This window comes from Sus scrofa, chromosome 14 (assembly GCF_000003025.6).
Source record: "Sus scrofa isolate TJ Tabasco breed Duroc chromosome 14, Sscrofa11.1, whole genome shotgun sequence".
In the NCBI taxonomy this organism is placed as follows: Eukaryota; Metazoa; Chordata; class Mammalia; order Artiodactyla; family Suidae; genus Sus; species Sus scrofa.
Window position 1 is genome coordinate 113,707,596 of NC_010456.5, and position 26,420 is coordinate 113,734,015.

Genomic DNA, 26,420 nt, shown 5'->3' on the forward strand with positions numbered 1-26,420 from the left:
AGGACTGGGCGGGGTCCAGCTCCCCTTTCCCCGAAGTGCGCAAGCGCGCCAAAGTGCCCGCCTACTGCGCAGGCGGGCTGTTGGAGCGGCCGCTGGCAGCTGCAGGCTGGTGGAGACCCGGGGAACCGTGAAAACTCGCCCACTCAGCTGGCGGGGGCCACCTAGCCTATGATTGGTCCAGGAGAGGGGAGGGGGCGTGGCGAGGGGCGGTTCCCGGGTGGAAGCCAAAAGTGCATCCAGGCCAGGCTGCGAACGCGGGCTGCATCTGGTAGCAGTTGTCTCAGCACATTCCTTCTGGGACCAGGTAAGGGGTCTTGGGAGGAGGCAGCCTGCAGAATCTATCTCCAGTCCCCACATTCCGCGACGTAGCTTGCATTTCTGTCCTAACTCTGCTTAGGCGGGGCTGCAGCGTGGGCCGGGCTTCCACCTGCCCAAGCCACGTGGCACAAGAAGAAGATACCTGTGGACATCTTCCTTATGGCCTCCAGCACCTTCGTGTGCCAGGCTGAGGGGCGAGGGCGTCGTGGGTTGCACACCCGTCTCCACACACCTGTGTTAGAATCCGGGCTGGAGGAACCCTGGTGGTGGGAGGCTGCCTGTTGGAGGGCAAGAAACTGCCTGAGGACTGGCCCTGAGGGCTGGTATGAGGTGACAGCCGGGTGAAAGGCGTTTTAGGATGGATGATTTTGCTGAACTGCGTTGGACGGGTCGGTGCGCCGACTGCAGCCCGGAAGGAGGCAAAAATGGGCAGGCACTTACAGGCAAGAAAGAGTGAGAGGGATTCTGGGTGCTACCTCCCACCCCTTCCAAGGGCAGAGGACAGGAAGAAGAGTTATCACAGTTGTGCCAGGTTCTAGTCCAGACCCTGGAGACACAGCAAAGACAAAACTGTCCTCATGGAAGTTACATCTTTCCTAGTGAAATGCTTTTCATACATGATTTCATTTCATTCTCACAACCCTAGAAATTGGTTATTTTAAGTGCCTTTAAACACTGTTATTGTATTGTCCATGTGGAGGGAGCAGAGTGGTTTATACCTGAGATGTAAGTCCAGAGGTTTTTAAGAGCTGATAAAGTGTGGGCATGGATGATATACCTGGAGGTTTGGAGATGTGTGTGTGTGTGTGCACGCGCGTGCGTGTGTGCCTCTTACCTACCTCACTGGGTTCTTGTGAGGATTATATGAATTGTATATCAGGCACATAGAACATTGCTTGGCCATAGGAAGTGCTATGTGGGTCTTAGATATTAATAGTTTAATCTGGGTTTTGGGCTTTGCTTCTTTTACAACCAACAGGCTTTTCAGTATAGTTAAGATTATTGGAATGAAGGTAGGAGTTCCTGCTGTGGCACAGTGGGTTAAGGATCTGGCATTGCTGCAGCTGTGGCTCATATTTGATCCCTGGCCCGGGAACTTCCATATGCTGGGTGTGGCCATTTTTTAAAGAAAAAAAGGTTATTGGAACCAAGGCAGATTTTTTTCCTGAATGGTCCTGAATGCATATTCAACTAAAGTATTTTTTAAAACATCTACTACCTGCATACCTGTTTCAGATCCTTAAGGAGAAAACTTAGTTCAGAACCTTGACTGAAGTGCAAAATGAATGTTTAACTCAGAGCTTGCACTCTTTCAATCTACCCAACTCTAGTCTGTTGGTTCTTTTGTGAAAGGCAAGGCAGACTTCTCTTTCTTTTTCTTCTTTTCTTTTTTGTGTGTTTTTAGGGCTGCACCTGCAGCATATGGAGGTTCCCAGGCTAAGGGTCAAATTGGAGCTGTAGCTGCTGGCCTACACCACAGCCACAGCAATGAGGGATCCGAGCCACGTTTGTGACCTACGCCACAGCTCACAGCAACACCAGATTCTTTTTTTTTTTTTTTTTTTTTTGTCTTTTTGTCTTTTGTTGTTGTTGTTGCTATTTCTTAGGCCGCTCCTGCGGCATATGGAGGTTCCCAGGCTATGGGTTGAATCGGAGCTGTAGCCACCAGCCTACGCCAGAGCCACAGCAACGCGGGATCCGAGCCGCGTCTGCAATCTACACCACAGCTCACGGCAACGCCGGATCGTTAACCCACTGAACAAGGGCAGGGACCGAACCCGCAACCTCATGGTTCCTAGTCGGATTCGTTAACCACTGCGCCACGACGGGAACTCCAACACCAGATTCTTAACCCAATGAGCGAGGCCAGGGATCGAACCTGCGTCCTCATGGGTACTAGTCAGATTTGTTTCCGCTGAGCCACGACGGGAACTCCAGACTGTTCTTTCTAAATTGCCTGGTGTCTGACAGCATGGTTGCCTCAGTATCACATGATTGTACATAGGCATATACTACCAGGGCCTGCTTATTTAATTATTAGTCTCATTCTCCAGCTTGCTGTAAACACCCTTGACACTAGCCCTTGCCATCTCAGTGGTCTTTGTGTCTGAGCTTCTTGCATCTTTGACTGCTTTGATCTTCCTCTGATGTGAGTACTAGTGATGTTTTGTTATTCTTTCTACGTGGGGATTCAGATAGTGAAATCTTGGGAGTTCCCTGGTAGTCTAGTGGTTAGGATTCGGCGATTTCACTGATGTGGCCTGGGTTCAATCCCTGGTCTGGGAACTGAGATCCCCCTTCAAGCCACTGCATGCTGTGGCCAAACACACACACACACACACCCATAAAAATAGGGAAATCTTGGGAGTTCCCATCGTGGCTCAGCGGTAATGAACCCAACTAGGATCCATGAGGATGTGAGTTCAATCCCTGTCCCGCTCAGTGGGTTAAGGATCTGGCTTTGCCATGAGCTTTGGGGTAGGTTGCAGATGTAGCTTGGATCCCGCGTTGCTCTGGCTGTGGTGTAGCCTGGTAGCTGTAGCTCTGATTTGACCCCCCAGCCTGGGAATTTCCATATGCTGCAGGTGCCCTAAAAAGCAAAAAAAAAAAAAAAGGTGCCCCCCACACCTTTACAAAAGGACACCCCAGAAGAGATTTGGAAGCCTGTTGTCTAAGCATCAGCTCTCTGGAAGGACGAGCAATACGTCAGGAGAGGCAGTCCATTATTTCATTTTTTTTTCTCTTCCTCTTTGCACCTTCCCTCCCTCTCTTTCTTTCTCTTTGTCCCTTTCTTGAGACAAATACCCCATATGGATAGAGGACCTGTCTAGGTGACGCTGTGCCTTGTGATCTTGGGAAAATAGACCTTAGCTCTTGTCAGATCTTTGAATAAACAGGACTGGATCTGTTTGTTGTTCACATTTATGTCTGTAGGGCCATGAGTACCCCAGGTGCTCACCTTGCTGGCAGACCTGCCTAGGCATCAGTTCCCTCCCGGAAGCTGAGATCTTGGCTTCCTAATGTCCTTGAGCTGTGGCATTTCCTAATCGGGAAGGTGGGGGGTATGGTCAGTCCCCTGTTTGATTGCCACCTCCTCCCTTGTTCCCTGTAGTGGCACCCTCCATATGATCGTCACCTTTTTAGGAAGTACTTCCTGTGGCTCGTGTGGGAAGAGGGAGGGTAACTGTTGAAGAAAACCTAAGAGACCAGCTAGGACTCGGTGTAGGAGGGGTAGACAATTTGCAGCTTCATGAAAGAAAGCCTGCTCTTACTTCTATAGCCATGGCAACTTCTGAATATGACCAAAAAAGGGTGTGTGGGGGGGCATCCTTGATTCCCAGAGAAGCCAAGATAGGTTGGAATGCATGTCAGGCAAGCAGTAAGTGTTTTTAGAGGGCAGATGAGGGCTATAGCGAAACTCCACAGTTGATCAGGGGAGGCAAATTTTATCCCAATAATTGTAAATACCAAGAAAGTGATAATTACAAAAGCCCAGAGTGCTTTGGAGGACAGGATGCTGTGGGACTATGTCAAAGAAAAGCTTGAGCTCCCGTCGTGTCACAGTGGAAACCAATCCGACTAGGAACCATGAGGTTGCGTGTTCTATCCCTGGCCTTGCTCAGTGGGTTAGGGATCTGGCATTGCTGTGAGCTGTGGTGTAGGTCACAGATGCAGCTAGGATCCCGCGTTGCTGTGGCTGTGGCCGGCAGCTGTAGCTCAGATTTGACCCCTAGCCTGGGAACCTCCATATGCCACAGGTGCGGCCCTAAAAAAAGGCAAAAAAAAGGAAGGGGCTTGAGTTTCCCCCCAAGGAGTCACAGAACTGTCTTCACTGGGGGGCAGTGGCATGAAGGAAAATGCTGAGACCACATAAAATTTAGATTTTTTTTTTCCCCTTTGTATTTTACATGAGACAAGGACTGGGCAGTTCCTGCCTTGACCTTGGTAACAGAGACAAAGGTTCTTGCATGATTTAGCAAATGATTACCACTGTATGGTAAAAGTGCTTCCATTAGGAAAGGCAGAGGACTTTCCAGTGTTGGTTTGTGGGGCTTAGGGTTGAGAGTGATGGCTGGGAAGTGTGTGTGTGTGTGTGTGTGTGTGTGTGTGTGTGTGTGTGTGTGTGTGTGTGTGTTGAGGGGGAAGCATGGCATTTGGGGCTGTCTCCATCCAGTGGGAGAATGGGGCTCTGTGAGCCAAGGCAGCATGCAATCTGCCAGCCAGACTCCGTTCTGCTTCCTGTAAAGTGAGGGCCCGTTAACCGTTTCTCCCCTCCCACGTCCTGGCTTCAGTTGGGACTGCATGAAATGCCTTTGGTCTTTGGACCAGCCTGCAGGAGCCAAGTCGGCCTGTCCTGGGAGAGCAGAGCCCAGAGCTTTCTTGTGGGCTCAGTGGTGGGGCAGGAGGGGGAAGCCAGAGTTCTGGTAGTGGACACTTGCTCTGGGGCATCTGACGTCTGCATAGCAGAGCCGGGGCCCGTCAGGGATGCGGTGGAAACTCCACTGTGGGCCTCTCCTTCCTCCTGGGGAAGCGGTTTACCCTGAGCCATCAGCCTGCTGAACTCTCTCCTGCCCCAGGAGTCTCAGAATTGACCGTCATGCTCCCTCTACCCCATCTATTGGCTTTTTTTTTTTTTCCCTTTTTATGGCCCCACCTGCAGCATATGGAAGTTCCTGGGCCAGGGATTGGATCTGAGCCTGGGCAATGCTGGATCCTTTAACCCACTGCACAGGGCCAGGGTTCGAACCCACGCCTCTGCAGCCACCTGAGCTGTAGCAATCAGGTTCTTAACCCACTGTGCTGCAGCGGGAACTCCTGTTGGCTGCTCTTGCCTCCTACCTTGCTGGTGGTTCTTTCTCATCTTTTGGAAGGGTTGTCTGATAAATATAGTGGTTTTTCAGGGTATGTCCTCGGCTCTCTCCTCCTCCCAGTCTGTGTATTCTCCCTGGAAAACATTATCTTCAGCTACTTCCAAGCTGCTCACTCCCTGTTTTCCTTCTAACCCAGACCTCCATGCTGGCTTTTAAGCCTGAATATCCAGTGGCTGACCAACTGAACCTCTTGTTTATTAGCAAATGCTCAAATTCTTGTGCTGGGGATTGGGGAAATCATGGTGAGCAAAATGGATACAACTCCTGGCTTCGAGGAGTTTATGGCCTAGTAGGGAAAGGTGCACATTCATTAAGGTAAAACCACAGAGGACCATGACAAACTGGCATGGCTTTGAAGGAGAAGTACGAAGCCAAGAGGGCTTTTTTTGTTGTTGTTGTTGTTGCTATTTCTTGGGCCGCTCCCGAGGCATATGGAGGTTCTCAGGCTAGGGGTTGAATTGGAGCTGTAGCCACCAGCCTACGCCAGAGCCACAGCAACGCGGGAATCCGAGCCGCATCTGCAACCTACACCACAGCTCACGGCAACGCTGGATTGTTAACCCACTGAACAAGGGCAGGGACCGAACCCGAAACCTCATGGTTCCTAGTCGGATTCGTTAACCACTGCGCCACGACGGGAACTCCCCCCAAGAGGGCTTATAGCAGAGCACTTGATGTAGTTGGGTGGGAGGGAGGAAAGGGGGCTCCTTCGAAGGATTCTCTGTGGAAAGGATATTTAAGCCAAGTCTGAACGACAAATGGGAGTTACTTACCAGTAACTCCAGCTGTCTGGAGAGAAAAAAGATACTTTTTTTGGGGGGAGGTTAAGGGGGAGCACTTGAAATTATTCGCTAATGAACCTGCTTTTAAGGCTGCTATTTATTCTGAGGTGGCTTTCTTGTAACTTCCTTTGCAGCTCTAATAACCCATGGGTCTTTATTGAAGTAGTGGTCTTGGGTGGAAAGACCGCTACTTTCACTAAAAAATATAAAACAATTTTGACTAGGTCTGTGGCTTCCATCAGCACTATGTTTCCTTCCCCTAAGATGCAAAGGAAGACTGGCTTTGTTTGCTCAACTCTTTGAGTGCTTTTGGATTTAGATAATTGTATAACTCAAAAAGAGAGCTTTTTAATTTTTTTGGCTACACCCTTGGTATATGGACATTCCCAGGCCAGGGATTTGAGCTGGAGCTGAGATGTTATGTGTTATGCCACAGCTGCGGCAATGCCAGATCCTTAACCTGCTGCACCACAGAGGGAACTCCGAGAAGACAGATTTTTATTTTATTTTATTTTTTATTTTTTTGACAGCTTTTTATTTATTTTTTATTTTTATGTTTATCTTTTGTCCTTTTAGGGCTGCACCCGTGGAATATGGAGGTTCCTAGGCTAGGGGCTGAATCAGAGCTACAGCTGCCAGCCTGCACCACAGCCACAGCTGGGCCAGATCTGAGCCACATCTGCAACCTACACCACAGCTCACGGTAATGCCAGATCCTTAGCCCACTGAGCGAGGCCAGGGATCGAACCCCCAACCTCATGGTTCCTAGTTGGATTTGTTTCTGCTGTGCCACGACAGGAACTCCCAGATAGCTTTTTAAATCTTACTCAAACCATACCTGTGAACTTGGAATTCAGTATATATGGAGAATCCTCCGTTAAGGTGATTTTTTTTTTCAAGAAAAAAGACAAATGGCATAGTAACAGAAGTGAATCTGAAAATAATTCCTTAAAATTAAAAAAAAAAAAAAGGATGAGCAGGTGTTATGTAGTTAAGAGAGGAAGGAATAGCATCCTGGACTGGCATTTGCAAAGGACCCAAGACAGACAGCAGCCTCTTGTGTATAAGAAAGTCTCATAGCATTTGCAACTCAACACAAGAAAAATCACACTCACCGTTTTCTCCTTTAAAGCCTATTTTTCTGCATTCTGTGTCAGCACTTTACTGCCCCAGTCAGAAACCCTGGTATCATTCTATTTATTTGCGATGGGTCAATTTGGCAAGGCTAGAAAAGCTCCCTAGGGACCCCTCCTCACCATATTTCTAGCAGGAGGGGGCTTTGAGGGAGAAGGGGCCAGTTTATAACACATACACACCTTCTTGTAGGTCCTATGGTGAAGGGATTTTAGTTAAAATCCCTAATTGGTTGGCTTTGAGTTAATCTAAAGGGAGATTATCCTGGGTGGCCTGACATAATCATATGGAATCTCTTTAAAAAAAGAGCTAGGCCAGCAGGTTAAGGATCCCGAGTTGTCACTGCTGTGGTTCAGGCTTCTCTTGTGCCGCAGGTTCGATCCCTAGCTTGGGAATTTCCACATGCCATGGGTGCAGCCGAAAAAGGGGGGGATAGACACCCCCACCCTGAGGTCAGAGATTCCAGGAGATAGGTGGATGGATGGATGGATGGATGGATGGATGGATAGATAGATAGATAGATCCTACTGATTCTGTTTCTGTGGTTGAGCCCTAAGAGATAGAATATTCCTCCTGTATCCAATCACTTAGCAAATCCCCAGATCATGCTGCTTTAAAAGGTTCTCTTCTTTTTTTTTTTTTTTTTTTTTTTTTTTTCAGTCGCACCCATGGAACATGGAGGTTCCCAGGCTAGGGGTCAAATCGGAGCTGTAGCCACAGGCCTACACTAGAGACAGCAATGTGGAATTCTAGCTGCATCTGCGACCTATACCATAGCTCATGGCAATGCTGGATCCTTAACCCACTGATCGAGGCCAGGGATTGAACCCAGGTCCTCATAGATGCTGGTTGGGTTCATTAACTGTCGAGGCACGATGGAAATTCCCAAAAGCTTTTCTTCTTTTGATCCTCCTCCTGGTTCTGGTGCGTCTGGGTTCATTTGAACCCCACTTATTGCCAGGGTTATTGGGGGTTCCTTTCCGGCTGGTCTCTGCATTCTATGTGGTCCTATCACACCCTGTTTATTTTCATCTGATGGCCCAGTTCTTTCTAAACTACACACCTGATCTTGTCACTCTTCTTAAAATCTTTTAATGGCTTCCTGAAATTTTCAGGCAAAATTTAAAAAGCCATAGCTTTTATTACATAATTCCACTTTCTCTCCTCTCTTGCCATATAGATCATACTTCCTTTGAAAATTTTTTTAGTGATTGCCCTAGAGTTTGCAATATATGCTTGCAACCAATCCAAGTCCAATTATACTATCCTACTTCACTGGTAGTGCAAATACCTTATAATAGAGTCTTCCTAATTCTTCCATCCCACCTGTTACAGCATGGCTGTCATTCATTTACTTATGGCTAAGTTGCAACCACTGAATACATTGTTGCTATTATTATTTTGAACTGTTATATATTTGTTAACTGGTAACAATTAGGGTAAGAAAAAAATACATGTATATATTTTGGCTACACCTGCAGCATGCAGAAATTCCTGGGCCAGGGGTCAAACCTGTGCCACAGCAGCAACACTGGATCCTTAACCTGCTGAGCCACCAGGGAACTCCAACAAAAAGAAATATTTAAATTTTACCTTTAATTATTCCTTGTCTGACCCTTTTTATGTAGTTAGACTTTATGACCCATATCATCTTATTTCTCTCTGAAAAACTTAACTTTTAACATCTTGCAGGTCAGGTCTATTGGTGGCAAATTCCTTCAATTTTATTTGTTTCAGAAAGTATTTTACTTCATCTTGATAATTTTGCTGTATATGGAACTCTAAATTAATAGTCCCCCCTTCATGGTTTCATTTATTTATTTATTTATTTATTTATTGAGAACTCAGGTTTATTATACCAGTGGGCTCAGAGGAGATCGCTCTCCGGAATCTAAGCCTATTTAATTTTTTGTGGCCATTCCATCAGCATTGTGGAAGTTCCCAGGCCAGGAATCGAATCCACAGCACGGCAGTAACAATGCTGCATCCATAATCCACTAGGCCACCAGGGAGTTCTCACAGTTATTTAAAATTCCTGATCTGGTAATTCCAAAGTCTCTGTCACATGGTTCTGATGTTTTGCTCTGTCTGTTCAAACTGTGGAGGTTTTTTTTTGCTTTTAGGGACGCACCTGCAGCATATGGAGATTCCCAGGCTAGGGGTTGAATTGCCGGCCCATGCCACAGCCACAGCAACACAGGATCGAAGTTATGTCTAATACCTACACCACAGCTCACAGCAATGCTGGATCCTTCATCCACTGAGCAAAGCCAGGGATCAAACCTGCATCCTTATGGATGCTAGTCAGATTCATTAATCACTGAGCCACATCAGGAGCTCCATTTTTTTTTTTTTTTTTTTTGTAATGGCTGCACCTGTAGCAAATGGATGTTCCCTGGTTGAATTGGAGCTGCAGCTGAAGGCCTGTGCCACAGCCATGGCAACACCAGATCCGAGCTGCATCTGCAACTTCTGCCTTAGTTTATGGCAGTCCAGATCCTCGACTCACTGAGTGAGGCCAGGGATTGAACCCGCATCCTCATAGAGACAATGTCAGGTCCTTAGCCTGCTCAGCTACAATGGGAACTCTGGATTTTTTCTCTTTTTTCCTTTTCGGATGCCTTGTCATTTTTTTGTTGAAAGCCAGATGTGTGTGAAGTTTTACATTTATCTGGCAAGGAGTTAGGCTGTGATTACTGTTTGCTAAAGCTCTAGGTGTCAAAAGTTACATTTCCCCTGTTGTCCTTGTTTTTGTCTCCACTGTTGTCTTTGGGTTTCTAGAGACCTCTTCTTAGATAAGGTCTGAGACTCACAGTTCTTTCTGTTGTTTTTCAGTTCTTCCTGTTACCGTACAGGAGCCTCTACCACCTGCAGTGTGAGCAGAGGGAGAATGTTCTATAGTCCTGTGATAGGGTGGGGGGGGTGCTGGACCTTCGCAAGTCCTTCTGGGCTCCCCTTCTCCCAGGGGAGTTAGGATCTGGTGAAACTCAAGGTGGTTAAGCTCTGGTAAAACAGACTAGGTAGGCCTTGTTAAAGGTGACAGAGGCCTCTAGGTGTACTTCAGAATGGCCACTTTCCCCATCTTCCTGCCAGAAGCACTTGGGAATTTTTCTCTGATCTTCAGCCTGAGAACCTAGTGAGCTCTTGGAGGTAAAACTCATAAAAGTGTGTCTCCCCATCCTCCACCCCACAGAAGACTGAGTCCCCCTGGAATTTTTTTTTTTTAACTCAGTGAATTTTATTACATTTATAGTTGTACAACAGTCATCACAACCCAGTTTTATAGCATTTCCATCCCACCCCCCCAGCCCCCCTCACCACCCCAACCTGTCTCCTTTGGAAACCATAAGTTTTTCAAAGTCTGTAAGTCTGTGTCTGTTCTGCAAAGAAGTTCATTGTGTCCCTTTTTGAGATTCCCCATATGACCTTGGTGTCTGTCTAGCTAACCTCACTTTAGCATGACGTTTTGTAGGTCCATCCATGTTGCTGCAAACGCCATTATTTCTTTCCTTTTTTTTTTTTTTTTTTTTCTTTTTTCTTTTTAGGGCTGTACCCACGGCATATGGAGATTCCCAGGCTAGAGGCTGAATTGGAGCTGTAGCCGCTGGCCTACACCACAGCCACAGCAACGCAGGATCTGAGCCATGTCTGTGACCTACACCACAGCTCACAGCAACACCAGATCCTTAACCCACTGAGCAAGGCCAGGGATTGACCCTGAGTCCTCGTGGATACTAGTTGGGCTCATTAACCACTGAGCCATGATAGGAACTCCTATTTCTTTCCTTTTTATGGCTGAGTAATAGTCCATTGTGTTTTTGTACCACATCTTTTTTATCCTCTCCTCTGTCAATGGACATTTAGGTGGCTTCCATGTCTTGGCTATTGTGCTGGAGTACATGTATCTTTTTTTTTTTTTAATTATTTTTATTTTTTTCCATTATAGTTGGTTTACAGTGTTAAGTCAATTTTCTATTTTATAGCAAAGTGACCCAGTTTCTCTCACCAACATATATATATGTACATTTTTGTTTGTTTGTTTGTTTGTTTTTTAGGACTGCAACTGCAGCATATGGAAGTTCCCAGACTGGGGATTGAATTGGAGCTGTATCCACCGGCCTACACCACAGCCACAGCAACATGGGATCTGAGCCGCATCTGCGACCTACACCACACCTCATTGGCAATGCTGGATCCTTGCCAGGAATCAAACCCATGTCTTCGGGGATACTAGTTGGGTTCATTAACCACTGAGCCATGATGGGAATGCGTATATATATATATTCTTTTCTCATATTATCTTCCATCATGTTCCATTACAAGTGACTAGATATGATTCTCAGTGCTATATGCAGGATATCATTGCTTATCCATTCCAAATGCAATAGTTTACATTAACCCCTGACTCCCAGTGCATTCCACTCCCTTGCCCTCCCCCTTGGCAACTACAAGTCTATTCTCCAAATCCATGCATTTCTTTTCTGTGGAAAGGTTCATTTGTGCCATATATTAGATTCCAGATGTAAGTGATATCATATGGTATTTGTCTGTCTTTTTCTGACTTACTTCACTTAGTATGAGTCTCTAGTTCCATCCATGTTGCTGCAAATGACATTATTTTGTTCTTTTTTATGGCTGAGTAGTATTCCATCATGTATATATAATACATCTTCTTAATCCATTCATCTGTTGATGGACATTTAGGTTGTTTCTATGTCTTGGCTATTGGGAATAGTGCTGCAATGAACATGTGGGTGCCTGTGTCTTTTTTAAGGAAAGTTTTGTGGGATTTCTGGGACATATGGTAGGTCTATCTTTAGTTTTCTGGGGTACCTCCGTACTGTTTTCCATAGTGGTTGTACCAATTTACATTCCCACCAACAGCGTAGAAGAGTACCCTTTTCTCCACACCCTCTCCAGCACTTGGTATTTGTTGACTTGTTAATGATGGCCATTCTGACAGGTATGAGGTGGTACCTCATAGTAGTTTTGATACATGTATATTTGCGAGTCATGGTTTTCTCTGGATAGATGCCCAGGAGTGGGATTGCTGGATCAATGGTAATTCTGTTTTTAGTTTTTTTTCTCCCCCCATGGTCAATTCTGCCTAGGCTCTACCATTTAATTTTTTTTTATTACTCAAATGAATTTATCACATCTGTGGTTGTATAATGATCATAACAATCCAATTTCACAAGATTTCCGTCCCATAACCCAGGTACATCCCCCCAACCCCCCAAACTGTCTCCTCCGGAGACCATACGTTTTTCAATGTCTGTGAGTCAGTATCTGTTCTACAAAGAAGTTCAGTCTGTCCTTTTTTCAGATTCTACATGTCAGTGAAAGCATTTGATGTTGGTGTCTCATTGTATGGCTGACTTCACTTAGCATGGTAATTTCTAGGTCCATCCATGTTGCTAAAAATGTTGGTATTTCGTTCCTTTTAATGGCTAAGTAATATTCCATTGTATATATGTATGTACTACATCTTCTGGATCCACTCCTCTGTCAATGGACATTTAGGTTGTTTCCATGTCTTGGCTATTGTATATAGTGCTGCAGTGAACACATTTTTTTGAGGAATCTCCATACTCTTTTCCGTAGTGGTTGCACCAGTGTCCCCCTGGAATTGTTAACTCTCAAGCTTGTCCACACTGAACTTCCAGCAATTTGTCAATTAATGTTGACATTTTCCAATGGTACTTGCCCCAGGGTTGAGCTTTTGTTCCCAGTAAGCTGTGATTTTCTGTACCTGCCTGTCTCTCCAAGCTTGGGGGCAGTGGTTTGCCCTGTGACTTCACTTCTCTGATGGGTCTAAGACCTGTTGGTTTTCAGCCTGTTCAGCTTTTTTGATGTTCTGAGGAGAGGAGTGACCACATTCAGGCTCCTCACATGTCAGACCTGACCTGCCTTAGCTTTCTTTTTTTTTCTTTCTTTTTTAGTGCTGCACATGCAACAAATGGAAGTTCCAGGGCTGGGGTCAAATCGGAGCTATAGCTGCCGGCCCACGCCACAACCACAGCAATACCAGATCCAAGCTGCATCTGCAACCTACTCCACAGCTCATGCCAACACCGGATCCTTAACCTACTGAGTGAGGCCAGGGATAGAACCTGCAACCTCATGGTTTATAGTCAGATTCATTTCTGCTGTGCAACAATGGGAACTCCACCATGTGCGGTTCTTAACCCACTGAGCTACAATGGGAACTCCTGTGTTAGCTTTTCAAGTCATGGATTCCAAAACCCAATTATAGGCAAGAGTTCTGAAGTCAATCAGTCTGAATTAAAATCCTGGCTCTGCCACTGGCTAATACTTATGTGACTTGATACGGTTCCTTATCTGTGCTTTGGTTTCCTCATCCATAGAATGGGCTTAAATTTAAGAGTATCTTGGAGTTACCTGGTGGCCTAGTGGTTGAGGATTTGGCATTGTTACTTCTGCGGCTTGGGTTCAATCCCTGGCCTGCTCAGCATGAAGCAGAGAGTCCAGTGCAGGGTGGGAGCTCAGTGACCATTGCCTGTTATCATCATCATCAGGTCCCCACATGCACTGTGCTTTAAAGGCTGGCTCTTCTTTTTGCCTGGGGTACCTCTCCTCCGTCTATCTAATAGCTGGGCCATACGCCATAGCTGTGGCAACACAGGATCCTTAACCCACTATGCCACAGCAGGAACTCCTGTCTACTAACTTTTACACGTCCTTCAAGATATTGTGTATTTCAGGAGTTCCTGCTGTGGTGCAGTGGGATCGGCGTTGTCTCTGCCGTGGCTAGGGCTGCTGCTGGGTCCCAGGTTCTATCCTGAGCCCCAAACAGTGGGTTACGTACGGATCTGGCCTTGAGGCAGCTGCAACTGTGACTCAGATTCGGTCCCTGGCCCAGGAATCTCCATATGTTGCGGGGTGGCCAAAAAAGAAAAGAATAATTGTTTATGTCCTATTCTCACAAAGTGTGTTCAGAATCCCTTATCCATTTTAGATGAGATGACCTTGTAATTTATTGTCCAAACTGGGACGGACACTCTTGAAGGTGAGAGGGGATGCTATTAAAAATTACCCCAGGACAAGAGGCGCCGGCAAACCAAGAGACATGGTCATCTCAGGTTTGGGTCCCTCTTCTCTGGCTTTCTGCTGCTCCCCCGCCCCCCCCACCTGTCAGCACCATTGTCACACTGCTGTCCTCGTTGATTGACTTGTTTGTCCCCCTCCTGTTCTGTAATGCCTTGAGGGCAGACATGGCACCTCGTCTCACTCACAACCGTGGCCAGGACTTCTCACAGGGCCAGCATGCAACACACACACACACACACACACACACACACACACACACCCCTCACACTCTCTGAAATGAAGGTGATCTGGCCGTGTTTGTTTCCATCTTTATCTGTGCTTGTTTCTGCCTTCAGTGTGGTCTCGCTCCTCCTCCTCCTTCAGATAGATCTGTCTTCTGGGGCTTCACTCACATTCCACCTCTTTTGGGAAGCCCCCCCACCCCAATTACTGTTTCCCCCCATCCCTGCTTCCTCTCCTCCCCATGCTTATGGTGCTGTATGTATTACCTACGTTCCACAGCTGGGCTCTCCTTCCCTAGTCAGACTCAACTCCCCAGGACGGGCATGGTGTCCCCTTTCTCCTGTCTCCCCCACAGCATGATCAGGCACCAGACGGGCCACCAGCGGGCATGCAGGAAACCCATGTTGGTGCCCAGTTGCTCAGACTGGTGACCATTCGGTGGGCCCTTTCCAAGCCGAGGCAGATGATGCTCGTGGCTGGTGAAAGCCATCAGTCCGCAACAGCGGGAGGTGCCCAGGGCCTCAAAGGCAAGCTTTGATCTGGGGACAGCCCTCATTTGTCCTCTGTTCTGAAGTCCAGCCTTTTATGTGAGAGCAGATGGAGGCTGACCTGTCCGGCTTTAACATCGATGCCCCCCGTTGGGACCAGAGCACTTTCCTGGGGCGGGTCAAGCACTTCTTCAATATCACAGACCCCCGCACCATCCTGGTGCCCGAGCGGGAGCTGGACTGGGCCAAAGCGATGGTGGAGAAGGGCAGGTGAGCGGTTCGGGGAAGCGGCTGGAGGTTCCCTCGGAGGAGGTGGAACGGAAGACGAGGGCCTAGGCAGAGGGCTCGGGAGGGATGCCCCGGTCCGGGAGGTAACTCTGCCTGTTGTCCTGGGGGCAGGGTCGGGGCTGTCCCCCCAGGTACCCCAGTGGAGCAGCTGCTCTATGCCAAGAAGCTCTACGACTCAGCCTTCCACCCTGACACCGGGGAGAAGATGAACGTCATCGGGCGGATGTCCTTCCAGGTCCCTGGCGGAATGATCATCACGGGCTTCATGCTCCAGTTCTACAGGTGCGCCCCGGCAGCAAGGCTGCTTGGACCTGCTAGACGGGGAGGCGTATTAGGATAATAGTAAGAGCTGTCTTTATTGATCCCTGACCAGATACCAGGCCCTGTGTTAAATTCCTGTGTGTATCGCCTCATTTAATCTCAGCAACCCTTTCGAGAGGTACTTTTTTCTTTTTTTTTTTTTTTTGTCTTTTTAGGGCTGCACCTGCAGCATGTGGTGGTTCCCAGGCTAGGGGTTGAATCAGAGCTGCAGCTGCTGGCCACAGCCACAGCCACAGCAATGCGGGATCCGAGCTGCTTCTGCGACCTACTCCACAGCTCACAGCAGCACTGGATCTTTAACCCACTGAGCAAGGCCAGGGACTGAGCCTGCAGCCTCATGGTTCCTAGTCAGATTCACTTCCGCTGTGCCACAGCGGGAACTCCGGAGAGGTACTGTTTTGATTTCCATTTTATAGATGAAGAACTGAGGTCCTAGAGAGGTTACATAACTTGTCCAGGTTCACATAGCCAAGAAATATTGGAGCCTGGCTGTATGAACTGAGGCACTCCTCTTTAGAATTCTCAACAAAGGAGCAGTGCTAATTCCTTTTAAAAAAGTACTTATTCAAGGAGTTCTCCTGGGGTGCAGTGGGTTAATGACAGCTGTGTTGTCATTACAGCAGCTTGGGTCACTGCTGTGGCATGGGTTCAGTCCCTGGCCTGGGAAGTTCCACATACTGTGGGTGCAGCCAAAAAAAAAAAAGAGTGGTTATTCAACAACGAATTTAATGTATTTTTATAATGTAATATCCACGTAAAAAACCAGGAAACCCCTTTGAGCCCAGTGGGGAGGGGAAAGTTGCTCGGTAGCTCTCTTTTCTCCATGCATTTGCTCCCAGCTTTTTTTTTTTTTTTTTTTTTTTTTTTTTTTGTCTTTTTGCCATTTCTTGGGCCACTCCCATGGCATATGGAGGTTCCCAGGCTAGGGGTTGAATCGGAGCTGTAGCCACCGGCCTACGCCAGAGCCACAGCAACGCGGGATCTGAGCTGAGTCTTCGACCCACACCACAGCTCACGGCAACGCCGGATCGTTCACCCACTGAGCAAGGGCAGGGATCGAACCCGCAACCTCATGGTTCCTAGTGGGATTCGTTAACCACTGCACCACGACGGGAACTCCCTCCCCAGCTATTGAGCCAGGCCTGGGGAATATGAAAACTGTAGTCCCTCCACTCAGGGAGCTCCCAGTTTTGTGGTGATCAAGAAGTGGACGGTTATAGTCCGGCCTGCTAAGTGGTGGGTGGGGGGCAGAATATGGCATTGTGGGAGCATAGAGAATATAGCATTGTAACTGCGTCTCGGGCAAGGTAGGGAAAAGGCCGGGAAGGTTCCGAGGAAGAAGCGATGTCTCAACAGAGCAGGATTCAGGCACGTTCGGAAAGGCAGGGGGTGAGGATGTTCCAGGGAGAGGGGCAGCCTGTGCAAAAGCCCAGGTGCATAAAACAGTGTGGGAGCAGCTGGGGAGTGGCAGGTACTGTGATTTGACTGGTGTCCCCCAGGTCCCCCTCCATCCTTCTCTCTGCCTCTCCGGGCCTCCCTTCCTTGTAGGACGATGCCGGCAGTGATCTTCTGGCAGTGGGTGAACCAGTCCTTCAATGCCTTAGTCAACTACACCAATAGGAATGCAGCTTCCCCCACGTCGCTCAGGTAGGAGACCTGAACCCCAGGCTGTCCCCATGGGCCTCCTGCCTCTGGGGGAACAGCCCTTCTGAAGGCTCTGGGACATCCATCCTCTCTAGGTGGCACTTGTCCCGGGCAGGTGACCAAGTCTCCTTTCAGGGTTCGGAAGTATTAGACTGACCAGGGTTCGGAAGTATTAGACTGACCAGCTTCTTCCTACAACAATTCAAGACTTGATCATTCATGCATCCATTCTACAGATATTTCTTGAGTATCTCTGGGTGCTGAGCATGGTGCTAGGTTCTAGGTTCAGGGGATATGTTTAAGTAAGACATGATGGTCCCTGGAGTTTAAGGTCTTTTAAGAAAACAAGTCTATAGGGCTACTAAGAGTCAAAGAAGAGATGGTGTTTCCAGTTCTTCAGCTCTAAGAAGTCTACAGTTGTAAAGGAAAATTAATATTTCTGTCAAATGAAAAGGATGGATGTGTGTGTATATATATATTTGTATATATATGTATGTGTATATGTGCGTGTATATAGATATAAAACTGAACCACTTTGTTGTCCAGCAGAAATGATCACAACACTGTAAATCAACTAGACTTCAATAAAACTTTAAAAAAGCCCCCAAAATTTTAAAAAAGAAAAGAAAAGTGGCATAATAATCTCAGCCGAGGGGCATCTGTGTAGAGGGGCGGGTCAGGGAAGTCCTTTGTGGAGAGCCGACATTTCAGCTGAGTTTTGAGAGATAAGGACTTAGCCATGCAAGATCCCAGGGAAGACAGATAGATAGAGATAGAGAGGGACAGAGGCGCTGAGCAGGAACATGCTTGGGGGTGGGGGGGCTGGAGCATCTGAGTTGGGGGGAGATCACAAGATGAGGCTGGGGACAGACCACATGAGCTTCTTGGTCATGAAGCCACATTTCCAGACTTTAATCACTCAAGCTCTGGTACTGCCCTCAGCCAGCAGGGGTCCCTCCTCCCCAACAACTCTCTTCTCCAACAGGCAGATGGCAGTTTCCTACATCACAGCCACAACCACGGCGGTGGCCACCGCTGTGAGCATGAACATGATGACAAAGGTACCTTTGTGGCTGCTGTGGGCATGGTGGCCACAAGGGGGCAGCAAAAGTCTTAGGGAAAACTCTTCCCCAGGCAGGGGTCATTTCCCATCTAGGTGATTTGGGTTTGGCCAGAGCCTAGCCAAGTAGTGGGAAATTCATCAGGGCTGTCCCCAGGTTGGTCCTTCTGGGGCTTTTGAGGGCATTTGGGGTCCCTGACTGGGTGTCTGGATGTGTGGCCATAGTGAGGTCTGATTTCTTGTTTTGTCTTCCTTAAGCCCCTGCCACACCTATTTACCAGTGAACCTGAACTACTCCCATGGTTCTCTTCCCCCACAGAGAGCTCCACCCCTGGTGGGTCGCTGGGTGCCCTTTGCCGCTGTGGCTGCTGCCAATTGTGTCAACATCCCAATGATGCGACAGCAGTGAGTACAGGAATCCCCCTTCCTCCCTTATAAACCATGAGGTTAGCCGGGAAAGGGCAGGAGACCACGGCGGGGGGGTGGCTTGTTGGTGCTGCAGTGGGTGCGGGGAGGGCTGCTGGGCTGCGCTTCTGAAGCTTCGGTGAGGCCTGGCTGCTCCTACAGTGATGGCTTTGGGAGTGGCAGATGGCTGGGTTTCATCTGTGATAACTGTTGTGAGAGTCATTTTTTTGGACGGTGTGGGATGGGGCCTGGGGCTGGGGTGGACCCATGTCCTTTCAACTACAACTGGGTTTAACTTGTGAACTCAGCCTGCTTCCAAAGCCCCTGGGGCAGCTTATAGAATAAAATGTAGCAAAGCGTCCAAAGATAGAACAGAGCCAAGAAGCTTTGAAAGAAGCTCCTGGCCTAGAGAGAGGTTTTCCAGGCACCAAGCTCTAAGCTTCACAGCAGGAAAGGTGAAAGGAGAAACCTGCTGTGTCTCACTGTCCTTGTTTCTTGACTAGAGAAAGCACAGATGTTCCTCTGTCACAAAACTTAATGATGTCATACATATAAAGCACTTAAAATAGCCCCTGGAACCTAAGAAAATGCTCCATCAGCATTAGCTCTCATAGCCACCGTGGGCATCACTGCCTTCATCACCAGCATCTCCAAGGCACTTAGTAGCAAACAGTTCATCCCATTCCCCTTGCAGAGAGAACAGCCAGAGTGGTCGTGCATTCACACGGCGCCCCTCCTCGTCCCCTCCCCTGACCCAGTTGTTCCTTCTGAGGAATGAATGCGTCCCGGCCACCCACCTGGTCTTGCATGGAGTGCTGTCAGGACCCGGCCTGAGACTAACAGCCAGGGCAGCTCTTGTCTCTTGTCTGGTCACCGTGTCAGGCACTGGACTCAGCACTTCATGGGCATTATCCCGTTTAATCCTCACCAAGTCCTCTGAAGTGGGTGCCGTGATTATTCCCATTTTGCAAATGAGGAGAACTGTGTCCTTAGAAGGATCAGGGAACTTGCTCAAGATCGTACAACTTACTCTGTAGCTTCCGGATTCAGCCTCGTCACTCGAGGCCCAGTGCTAGCTCTCTGAGCCTCCACCCTAGATCCCGGCCGCCATACGGCTCTCTGGAGCAGGAGGTGGCCCCCTAGAGCTTGAATCCCCTGGCTCTGGCCCCCTAGTGTGTTAAATCGCTAGCAGGCGTCCAGCACCCCTTTTCCAAGCCCAGCACCTCCTATCTGTGTTTAGGGAGCTCATCCAGGGCATCTGCGTGAAGGACAGGAACCACAATGAGATGGGTCATTCCCGGGTGAGCAGAGGCCTGCCTTTTGGGGTGGGAGGAGGGACTTCCCTTTCACACCCTGTCCTGGTCTTTTTGGGGCGGGGGGCATACTCTCGGCATGCGAAGTTCCCAGGCCAGGGATCCAACCTGTGCCACGGCAGTGACCCAACCCACAGCGGTGACAACGCCAGATCCCTAACCTGCTGCACCCCAGGGAAACTCCTACCCTGTCCTATTCTTAGTGGTGAGAGCGGGCCTGGACTCTACCATAGGGCTGAGAACCCGTCTCCCTGACTCCATCCTCCTTCTCCATCGATTTTCCCTCCACATCTCTGTTTGTGTCTTTTCATCAGCATTTCTGGTCCTGAAGCCCTAAAAATACAGCCCTCTGGGAAAGGGCCAGGTGAGGTCACTCAACCCTTTTGCCATCTCAGACTTGGCCATGGCCCTGACCTTGACCCTGACCCTGACCCCGTCCTCTGGTGCAGCCCATGGATACTGGATAAGGTCATTCCTGACAGCTTACTCTTTTCTGCCCTCAGAGAGCTGCGGCCATAGGCATCACCCAGGTGGTAATTTCTCGGATCGCCATGGCAGCCCCCGGCATGAGTAAGATGGGAAAGCCCTCCTATCCTGGGGGACCCTGGAACACGTGATGGAGACTTTGGCCACACTTTGGGTGGGGGGTGGGACACCATTCTCCATGGCCATGCTTCTCAAACTGGTTTCCTTGAGTGCCAGAAGCCACGGGAGAGCCATGGAACATCAGTTAATCGGAGATTTGGTGGAGAAAGTTATTTTCATTTAACAAATATTCCTTAAGTTCCTTCAGTGTGCTGGACATAGCGTGGGGTGATGGGGAGACAGTGGCAGAGAAAATAAGTCCCCTGTCCTGGTTTCGCTTCTAGGCGGGGCATGTTAGAGTAAGATACAAAACTTCTGTGAGCCTTCAAAGATGGTTTTGTTTTTTATTTTATATATATATAAAATTTTTTTTTTTTTTGCTTTTTAGGGCCATACCCGTGGCATATGGAGGTTCCCAGGCTAGGGGTCAAATTGGAGCTATAGCTGCCAGCCTATGCCACAGCCACAGCAACGTTAGGTCCGAGCCACATCTGTGACCTACACCACAGCTCACGGCAACACCAGATCCTTAACTCACTGAGCAAGGCCAGGGATCGAACCTGCAACCTCATGGGTCCTAGTCAGATTCATTTCCGCTGTGCCACAGCAGGAGCTCCTGTTTGCTTTTTAAATTTTTATTTTTTATTTATTTATTTTTTATATTTTTGTCTTTTGTCTTTTTAGGGCCGCACCCACAGCATATGGAGGTTCCCAGGCTAGGGGTCCAATTGGAGCTACAGTTGCCAGCCTACACCACAGCTCACAGCAACGCTGGATCCTTAACCACTGAGCGAGGCCAGGGATTGAACCTGCAACCTCATGGTTACTAGTTGGGTTCGTTAACCACTGAGCCACAACAGGAATTTTTAACTTATAGTTGATTTACAATGTTCTGTCGATTTCTGCTGTTCAGCAAAGTGACCCAGTTATACATATATACACATTCTTTTTCTCATATTATCTTCCATCATGTTCTATCATAAGTGATTGGATATAGTTCCCTGTCTATATAGCAGAACCTTGCTGATTATCCATTCTGAATATAATAGATGGCATCTGCCATCCCCAGACTCCCCAATGACGGTCTTGAGAAGGGTGCCCTGCGCCTTCGGGACGTGTCCTCCTGTCATTACAAGTGTGCAGGTTGAGAGGTTCGAGAAGCACCCTTCCGCTAGGACTTGGGGGGAGAGGGCAGGTGTGGCCACGCCTGCAGTCTTTCATTCTTCTCCCGAATGAAATGGATTTTTGGAATTTCTGGGCACAGAGGGGGAGTCACTCGTCTGTGATTTGGCTTCGGGAAGGGGTCTTGGGGGAAGTTCTGCAGCCCGCCCCCCAGCCTTTCCCCTGGTCTCTTCCAGTCCTGCTGCCGGTGGTCATGGAAAGGCTGGAGAAACTGCGCTTCATGAAGGTGAGTGGGTTCTCATTTGCATCTTTCCTGCCCCGAGGCCCCCAGCCTCACACATACTGGGGGCTCATGACCCTCTTCTCCTTCCCTCCTGCCCCCGCGCCCCCATCTCCGCTGGCTCCCTGTTTGTCCGCTTTGTCTGTAGAGGGCAAGGAGGACGTCTCCCCACGGCGCCAGGGTTTCTAGGAGACTGTTGGGCGTGGGGCTCACCTCGAGGTACGTCCAGTCCCACATGGGCTCTCTCTTGTCTGTTCTGTGCAGAGAATCCGGGTCCTGCACGCCCCGTTGCAGGTTCTGCTGTCCGGGTGCTTGTGAGTAATGGGTCTTCTTGGTTTGGAGTCAGCGGTGGGGTTCCAGGATCTGTCTTCTTGTGCCCAGGCTGGAAACCAGGTACTCCTTTACCTGATTTCAAGAGCACCTCTCTTGGAGTTCTCTGGTAGCTCAGTAGGTTAAGGATCCACCATGTCACTGCTGTGGCATAGGTTGCTGCTGTGGCACAGGTTCAATCCCTGAACCTGGAGCTTCTGCATCCCACAGGTGTGGCCAAAAAAAATGCCCTTCTAGAGAGCTCTCACTCCATCTTTCCAAGGGCACCAGGCTGGCCCTGTGTACAGGCCTATGTGGAAAGTAGTGCCCCCGGGTGCCCTCCTGTCCTGGGGTCTCCCCTTTGACCTGAGGTCTGCAATGATTTCAGAGAAGAGACAAAAATGGTGAGATCGTCCCACCACAATAGAGACATGATAATGTGACAGAGGCATTGGCAGATGCCGTAAACTTACGCAGTGTTATGTGTCAGGTATATCTCAGTATATACATATAATTGAAAATGACAACAGAGACTGGGCCGGTCAAGCATCCCATCCTGACACAGAGGGCAGGGCCTCAAGTCATGTAGCATTCCTAGGAGCCTGCCCTTGACTGGACATGTCCCAGCATTAATCATGCCTTGTGAGGCCGTGAGGCTAATGACAGCAACCAAAACCAACATGTATTGGAGTTCCTGCTGTGGCACAATGGGATGGGCGGCATCTCTGCAGCACCAAGACACAGGTGCCATCCCCGACCCAGCACAGTGGGTTAAAGGATCCAGTGTTGCCGCAGCCGAGGCATAGGTGACAGCTGTAGCTTGGATCCGATCCGATCCCTGGCCCGTGAATTCCATGTGCTATGAGGTGGCCTGAAAAGGGGGAAAAAAAAGTGTATTGGGTGTTGTCTGTGTGTCCTTACTGTGCTGATGTTTCCCATCTATAATTTCACCCAATTCCCTGAGCCGTGGAGGTACTCAGGCTGCTGTCGTCTCCTTGCCCAAGTGTCTCTAGCTGGGAACTGCTGGAGCTGAGAGGTTGGGACCGCAGCAAGCTTAACATTATGTCAGACTGTTTTCTGTGGAGTTCCCACTGAGGGGCAGTTACCACAGACTGCATGTGTCACCCGTGTCACTCCTGCCCTCCCTCTAGTGGCTCAGAGGGAACTTGCCTGAGAGGCACAGCTAGGAAGCGGCAGAGCTGGGATACAAACCCAGGTCTGTTCAATTCCCAAATCCTCTAAGACGTGATGCTGAGAACTCGTTAGGAATAAAGACTCTCAGGCCCTTTCCCAAGACCTACTGAATTAGTGTTACATTTGAGCGAGTGCCTTGAGTTCCCCACATCTCCCGTGTTCTGAGCACCGTGCTTGGAATCTTGTGAAGTTGTGAGAAGTGCTGCCTCGTCTCCTCCAGCAGCCCGGGCACTCAGCGAATATGGGAGGAGGACCCTGGGTTCACAGCCCTCTGCTCTCCCTGTACATCCGAGGGCCCCTGTGGCTTTTAGGGCTGCTGCTCGCATGCCCTAGTGATTCCACTCTCTTCACCTGCTTGAATGACCCACAGGAGGATGTGGGATGAGGGTGGGGGGTGGCAGAAGACTGCTTCTGTCCCGTGCCAGAGTGAGTTCCCTGGCACTAAGACTAGGAATAAAGTTGGAGGGAGGGGAGCTTTGGGGCCAGCTGAGTAGGCATCTCCTCCTTCCTCTGGGCGACTCAGCGATGGGGTGTGGGTGGCTCTGGGAGAGGCCAAATGCCCCCTAACACTTTGGTTTCTTCTTTCTTCCAGCCTCATCTTCATGGTGCCGGTGGCGTGTGGGCTCTTCCCGCAGAAATGGTACCAGCTGTTCATTCCTCATTTTGTTTTACTAAACGCGCTGTCCCTGCTTTTGCTGACCTGCCAGCTGTGCTGAAGGAGAGAGGGCCGGGCTGGGCAGCCCAAACTCCGGGCCTCTTAACCCCCAGTGTATGGCAAACCAGGCAGAGCTCCAAGGGGCAGACAGGTTGCTCACTCCCAGTGAAGCAAAGGCTGCCTCGGAGAGAAGGTGGGGAAACGATAAGGGCCATTCTGTCCCTGCTGGTTGAGTTACTAGATACATCTCCCCTGGCTGGATCTGGTCTTTGAAATTGAACAAGAGGGTAGGTACCTACTCTGGCTGATATTTGCCAGAGGGTGGATGGCTGGGACCCCTCCACTTCCTTTGCAGGTCCTGGGAAGGGCGGGGCAGGGCATGAGAAGAGATGACGGCCAAGGGAAGGGAAGCCTCAGCCTGGGGTGGGGGCGAGGGAGGGCGGGGGAACCGGCTCCGGGAGACCAGATGTAGTTTGAATACATACCGAGAAGATGCCCGTGTCCCTTTGCTTGCTGCTCTCAGCTCAGTAGTCCTGTGCTCCACATCTCCCATGTTCTGAGCACCGTGCTTGGAATCTTGTGAAGTTGTAAGTTTAGCACCAGGGAGAATGAAGTCAGGGCTCGACAGACGTAAAAGCAGCATACTGTGGGGGTATGGAGGCCATTAATAATTCTGATGGAAAAATCAGGAAGGGCTTCTTAGAGGTGGCGTCTGAGTTAGATCTTTTTCCGAGGGTAGTTTGCTGCTCATCCAGGTGGCGTGCTCACGACTCTCTTCTCTCTTCTCAGCGAATTGCCAGTTTCCTATTTGGAACCGGAGCTCCGAGACAGCATCAAGGCCAAGTGTGAAGAACCTGTGCCTTATGTCTACTTCAATAAGGGTCTCTAAGTGCTCTATCCCAGCAAGGACCAGTCCACACCCCTATCCACCAGCTCCTCCTTAGCCTCCCTGGATACCTGTTCCCTCCTTCCTTTTTGCCGATGGGGCCTTGAAGGCCAGGGTGGATTTGGGGGGTAAGGGTGGGGGCGGGAGGATGCCTCATGCTTCTTCCAGGCACCTGGGCTTATTGGACTCTAGGGGATAAACATGAACAGGGGAGAAAGGCCAGGTCTTCTGTCTGCTCTCACCCAGTCCCCAGCCCCTGGAGACCAGGAGCTGAGACCCCCTTAGGAAGAAGTTGCTGGGACCCTGGGGAAGACACTTGAGCAAACTATTTGGAAAAATTAGGAAACCTTTGGGATTCTGGTCCCAGCCGGGGTTGAGCAAGAAGCCCTCTTCTTTTTCTCACCTGCTCTCAGGCGAGGGAACCTTTCACCCTTGCAGTTCCAGCTCCCTCAGGAAATGGGAGGGAAGAAGCCGGGTCGCCTTGGGCCCCTCTCTGCTCTTTCCCTTTCTCCTGCCCAGTGCCCCCCGTCAGAAAGCTTCTCTGGGAGTCTTGCTAAACTTGAGTTTATCAGGCACCCAGGAATTTTTAGTGGAAAGAAAGAAGAAAAAAAAAAAAAAAAAAGGGACATTGTGTGGAGTTCCCTGATGGCCCAGTGGGTTAAGAGTTCAGTGTTGTCACTGCTGTGGTGTGGGTTCAATCCCTGGGCCAGGAATGTCTGCATGCTCTGGGCGAGGCCGAAAAAAAAGGACGTTATGGAGGCAGCAGAGTTTCGTGGTGCTTCAAGCCATGTCCGTTGATACTGACTTCTTTCTCCTGCCCTAAAATCATATCTGATTCTGCTTCTCTGTGTCTAAAAGGTAATTCCACTAACCGTGAGTAAAAACAAAGGAGGGAGGCATTCACTGAACATTTTCATGGGTATAATTTCCTGGCTGCCTCCCTTCCTCAGCCCACTGGGTTAACACCAAAGAGAGACTGGTGCGGACTGAAGAGGAAAGGGAAGTTTTATTTGGACGCCTCTGAGAGGAAATCAACCAGGACCAAAGAGCCTTAAAGGACACACAGCCGAGCGCAGCCACTTGCCCGTCTCCGCTTGGCTGCTCTAGGGGATTTAGCAAGCCTGTGGGGGAGGGCAGGCTGCTGTGGCTGACCTGGGGCCAATGTCTGTATGAGTGGACATTGTCTAGTGGAATTTACTGACTGATCAAAGGATGTCACTGTGAATCCCATTTCTTGAAAGAGCACAATGAAGTCTGTACACTGTGTTAATAAAGCTGGATGGAAAGCAGGGTCTGGTCTTACTTTGGCCTTGGCGTAGAGGAGGGTATGGCAGCTATAAGGGGAACCTGTCTGGTGCCTGGAGGCCTTTGTTCAGCTTCCTTTTTATGGAAGGAAAATCCACCTGTCTTTTGCTTGAGGCTCCAGAGATTCCCATCTCACAGGGGCGGGAGTTGGCAAACTATGGCTCGAG

At 49.2% G+C, this 26,420-nt stretch overlaps 1 protein-coding gene across 10 annotated transcripts; it reads left to right on the forward strand.

Moving 5' to 3' along the window:
• SFXN2 (sideroflexin 2) lies at positions 64-26,237 on the forward strand. Of its 10 annotated transcripts, none has more exons than XM_005671423.3 (12): positions 64-304; positions 14,996-15,156; positions 15,286-15,456; positions 17,044-17,142; positions 18,125-18,200; positions 18,519-18,604; positions 19,845-19,905; positions 20,421-20,487; positions 21,861-21,910; positions 22,169-22,218; positions 24,000-24,047; positions 24,852-25,570. In XM_005671423.3, exons 2-12 carry the CDS (start codon positions 14,996-14,998, stop codon positions 24,949-24,951), a joined length of 969 nt encoding a protein of 322 aa, XP_005671480.1. In that variant the 5' UTR covers positions 64-304; the 3' UTR covers positions 24,952-25,570. The 10 variants fall into 10 exon arrangements, 9 of the variants coding, with proteins under 9 accessions (XP_005671480.1, XP_020929125.1, XP_020929131.1 ...); XR_002338747.1 differs by having other exon boundaries at positions 72-304; positions 19,845-20,281; positions 24,852-26,237; XM_021073466.1 differs by lacking the exon at positions 19,845-19,905 and adding an exon at positions 20,232-20,281 and having other exon boundaries at positions 93-304; positions 22,169-22,297; positions 24,852-26,237.

Bases quoted from the DNA above. Each gene is read 5' to 3' on its own strand.
- SFXN2 (XM_021073465.1), top strand. From the start codon at position 14,146: ATGCTATTAAAAATTACCCCAGGACAAGAGGCGCCGGCAAACCAAGAG. The intron at 18,605-20,231 runs GTGAGTACAGGA...TCTTTTCATCAG, and splicing joins ATCCCAATGATGCGACAGCA to CATTTCTGGTCCTGAAGCCC. The intron at 20,282-20,420 runs GTGAGGTCACTC...TTCTGCCCTCAG, and splicing joins GCCCTCTGGGAAAGGGCCAG to AGAGCTGCGGCCATAGGCAT.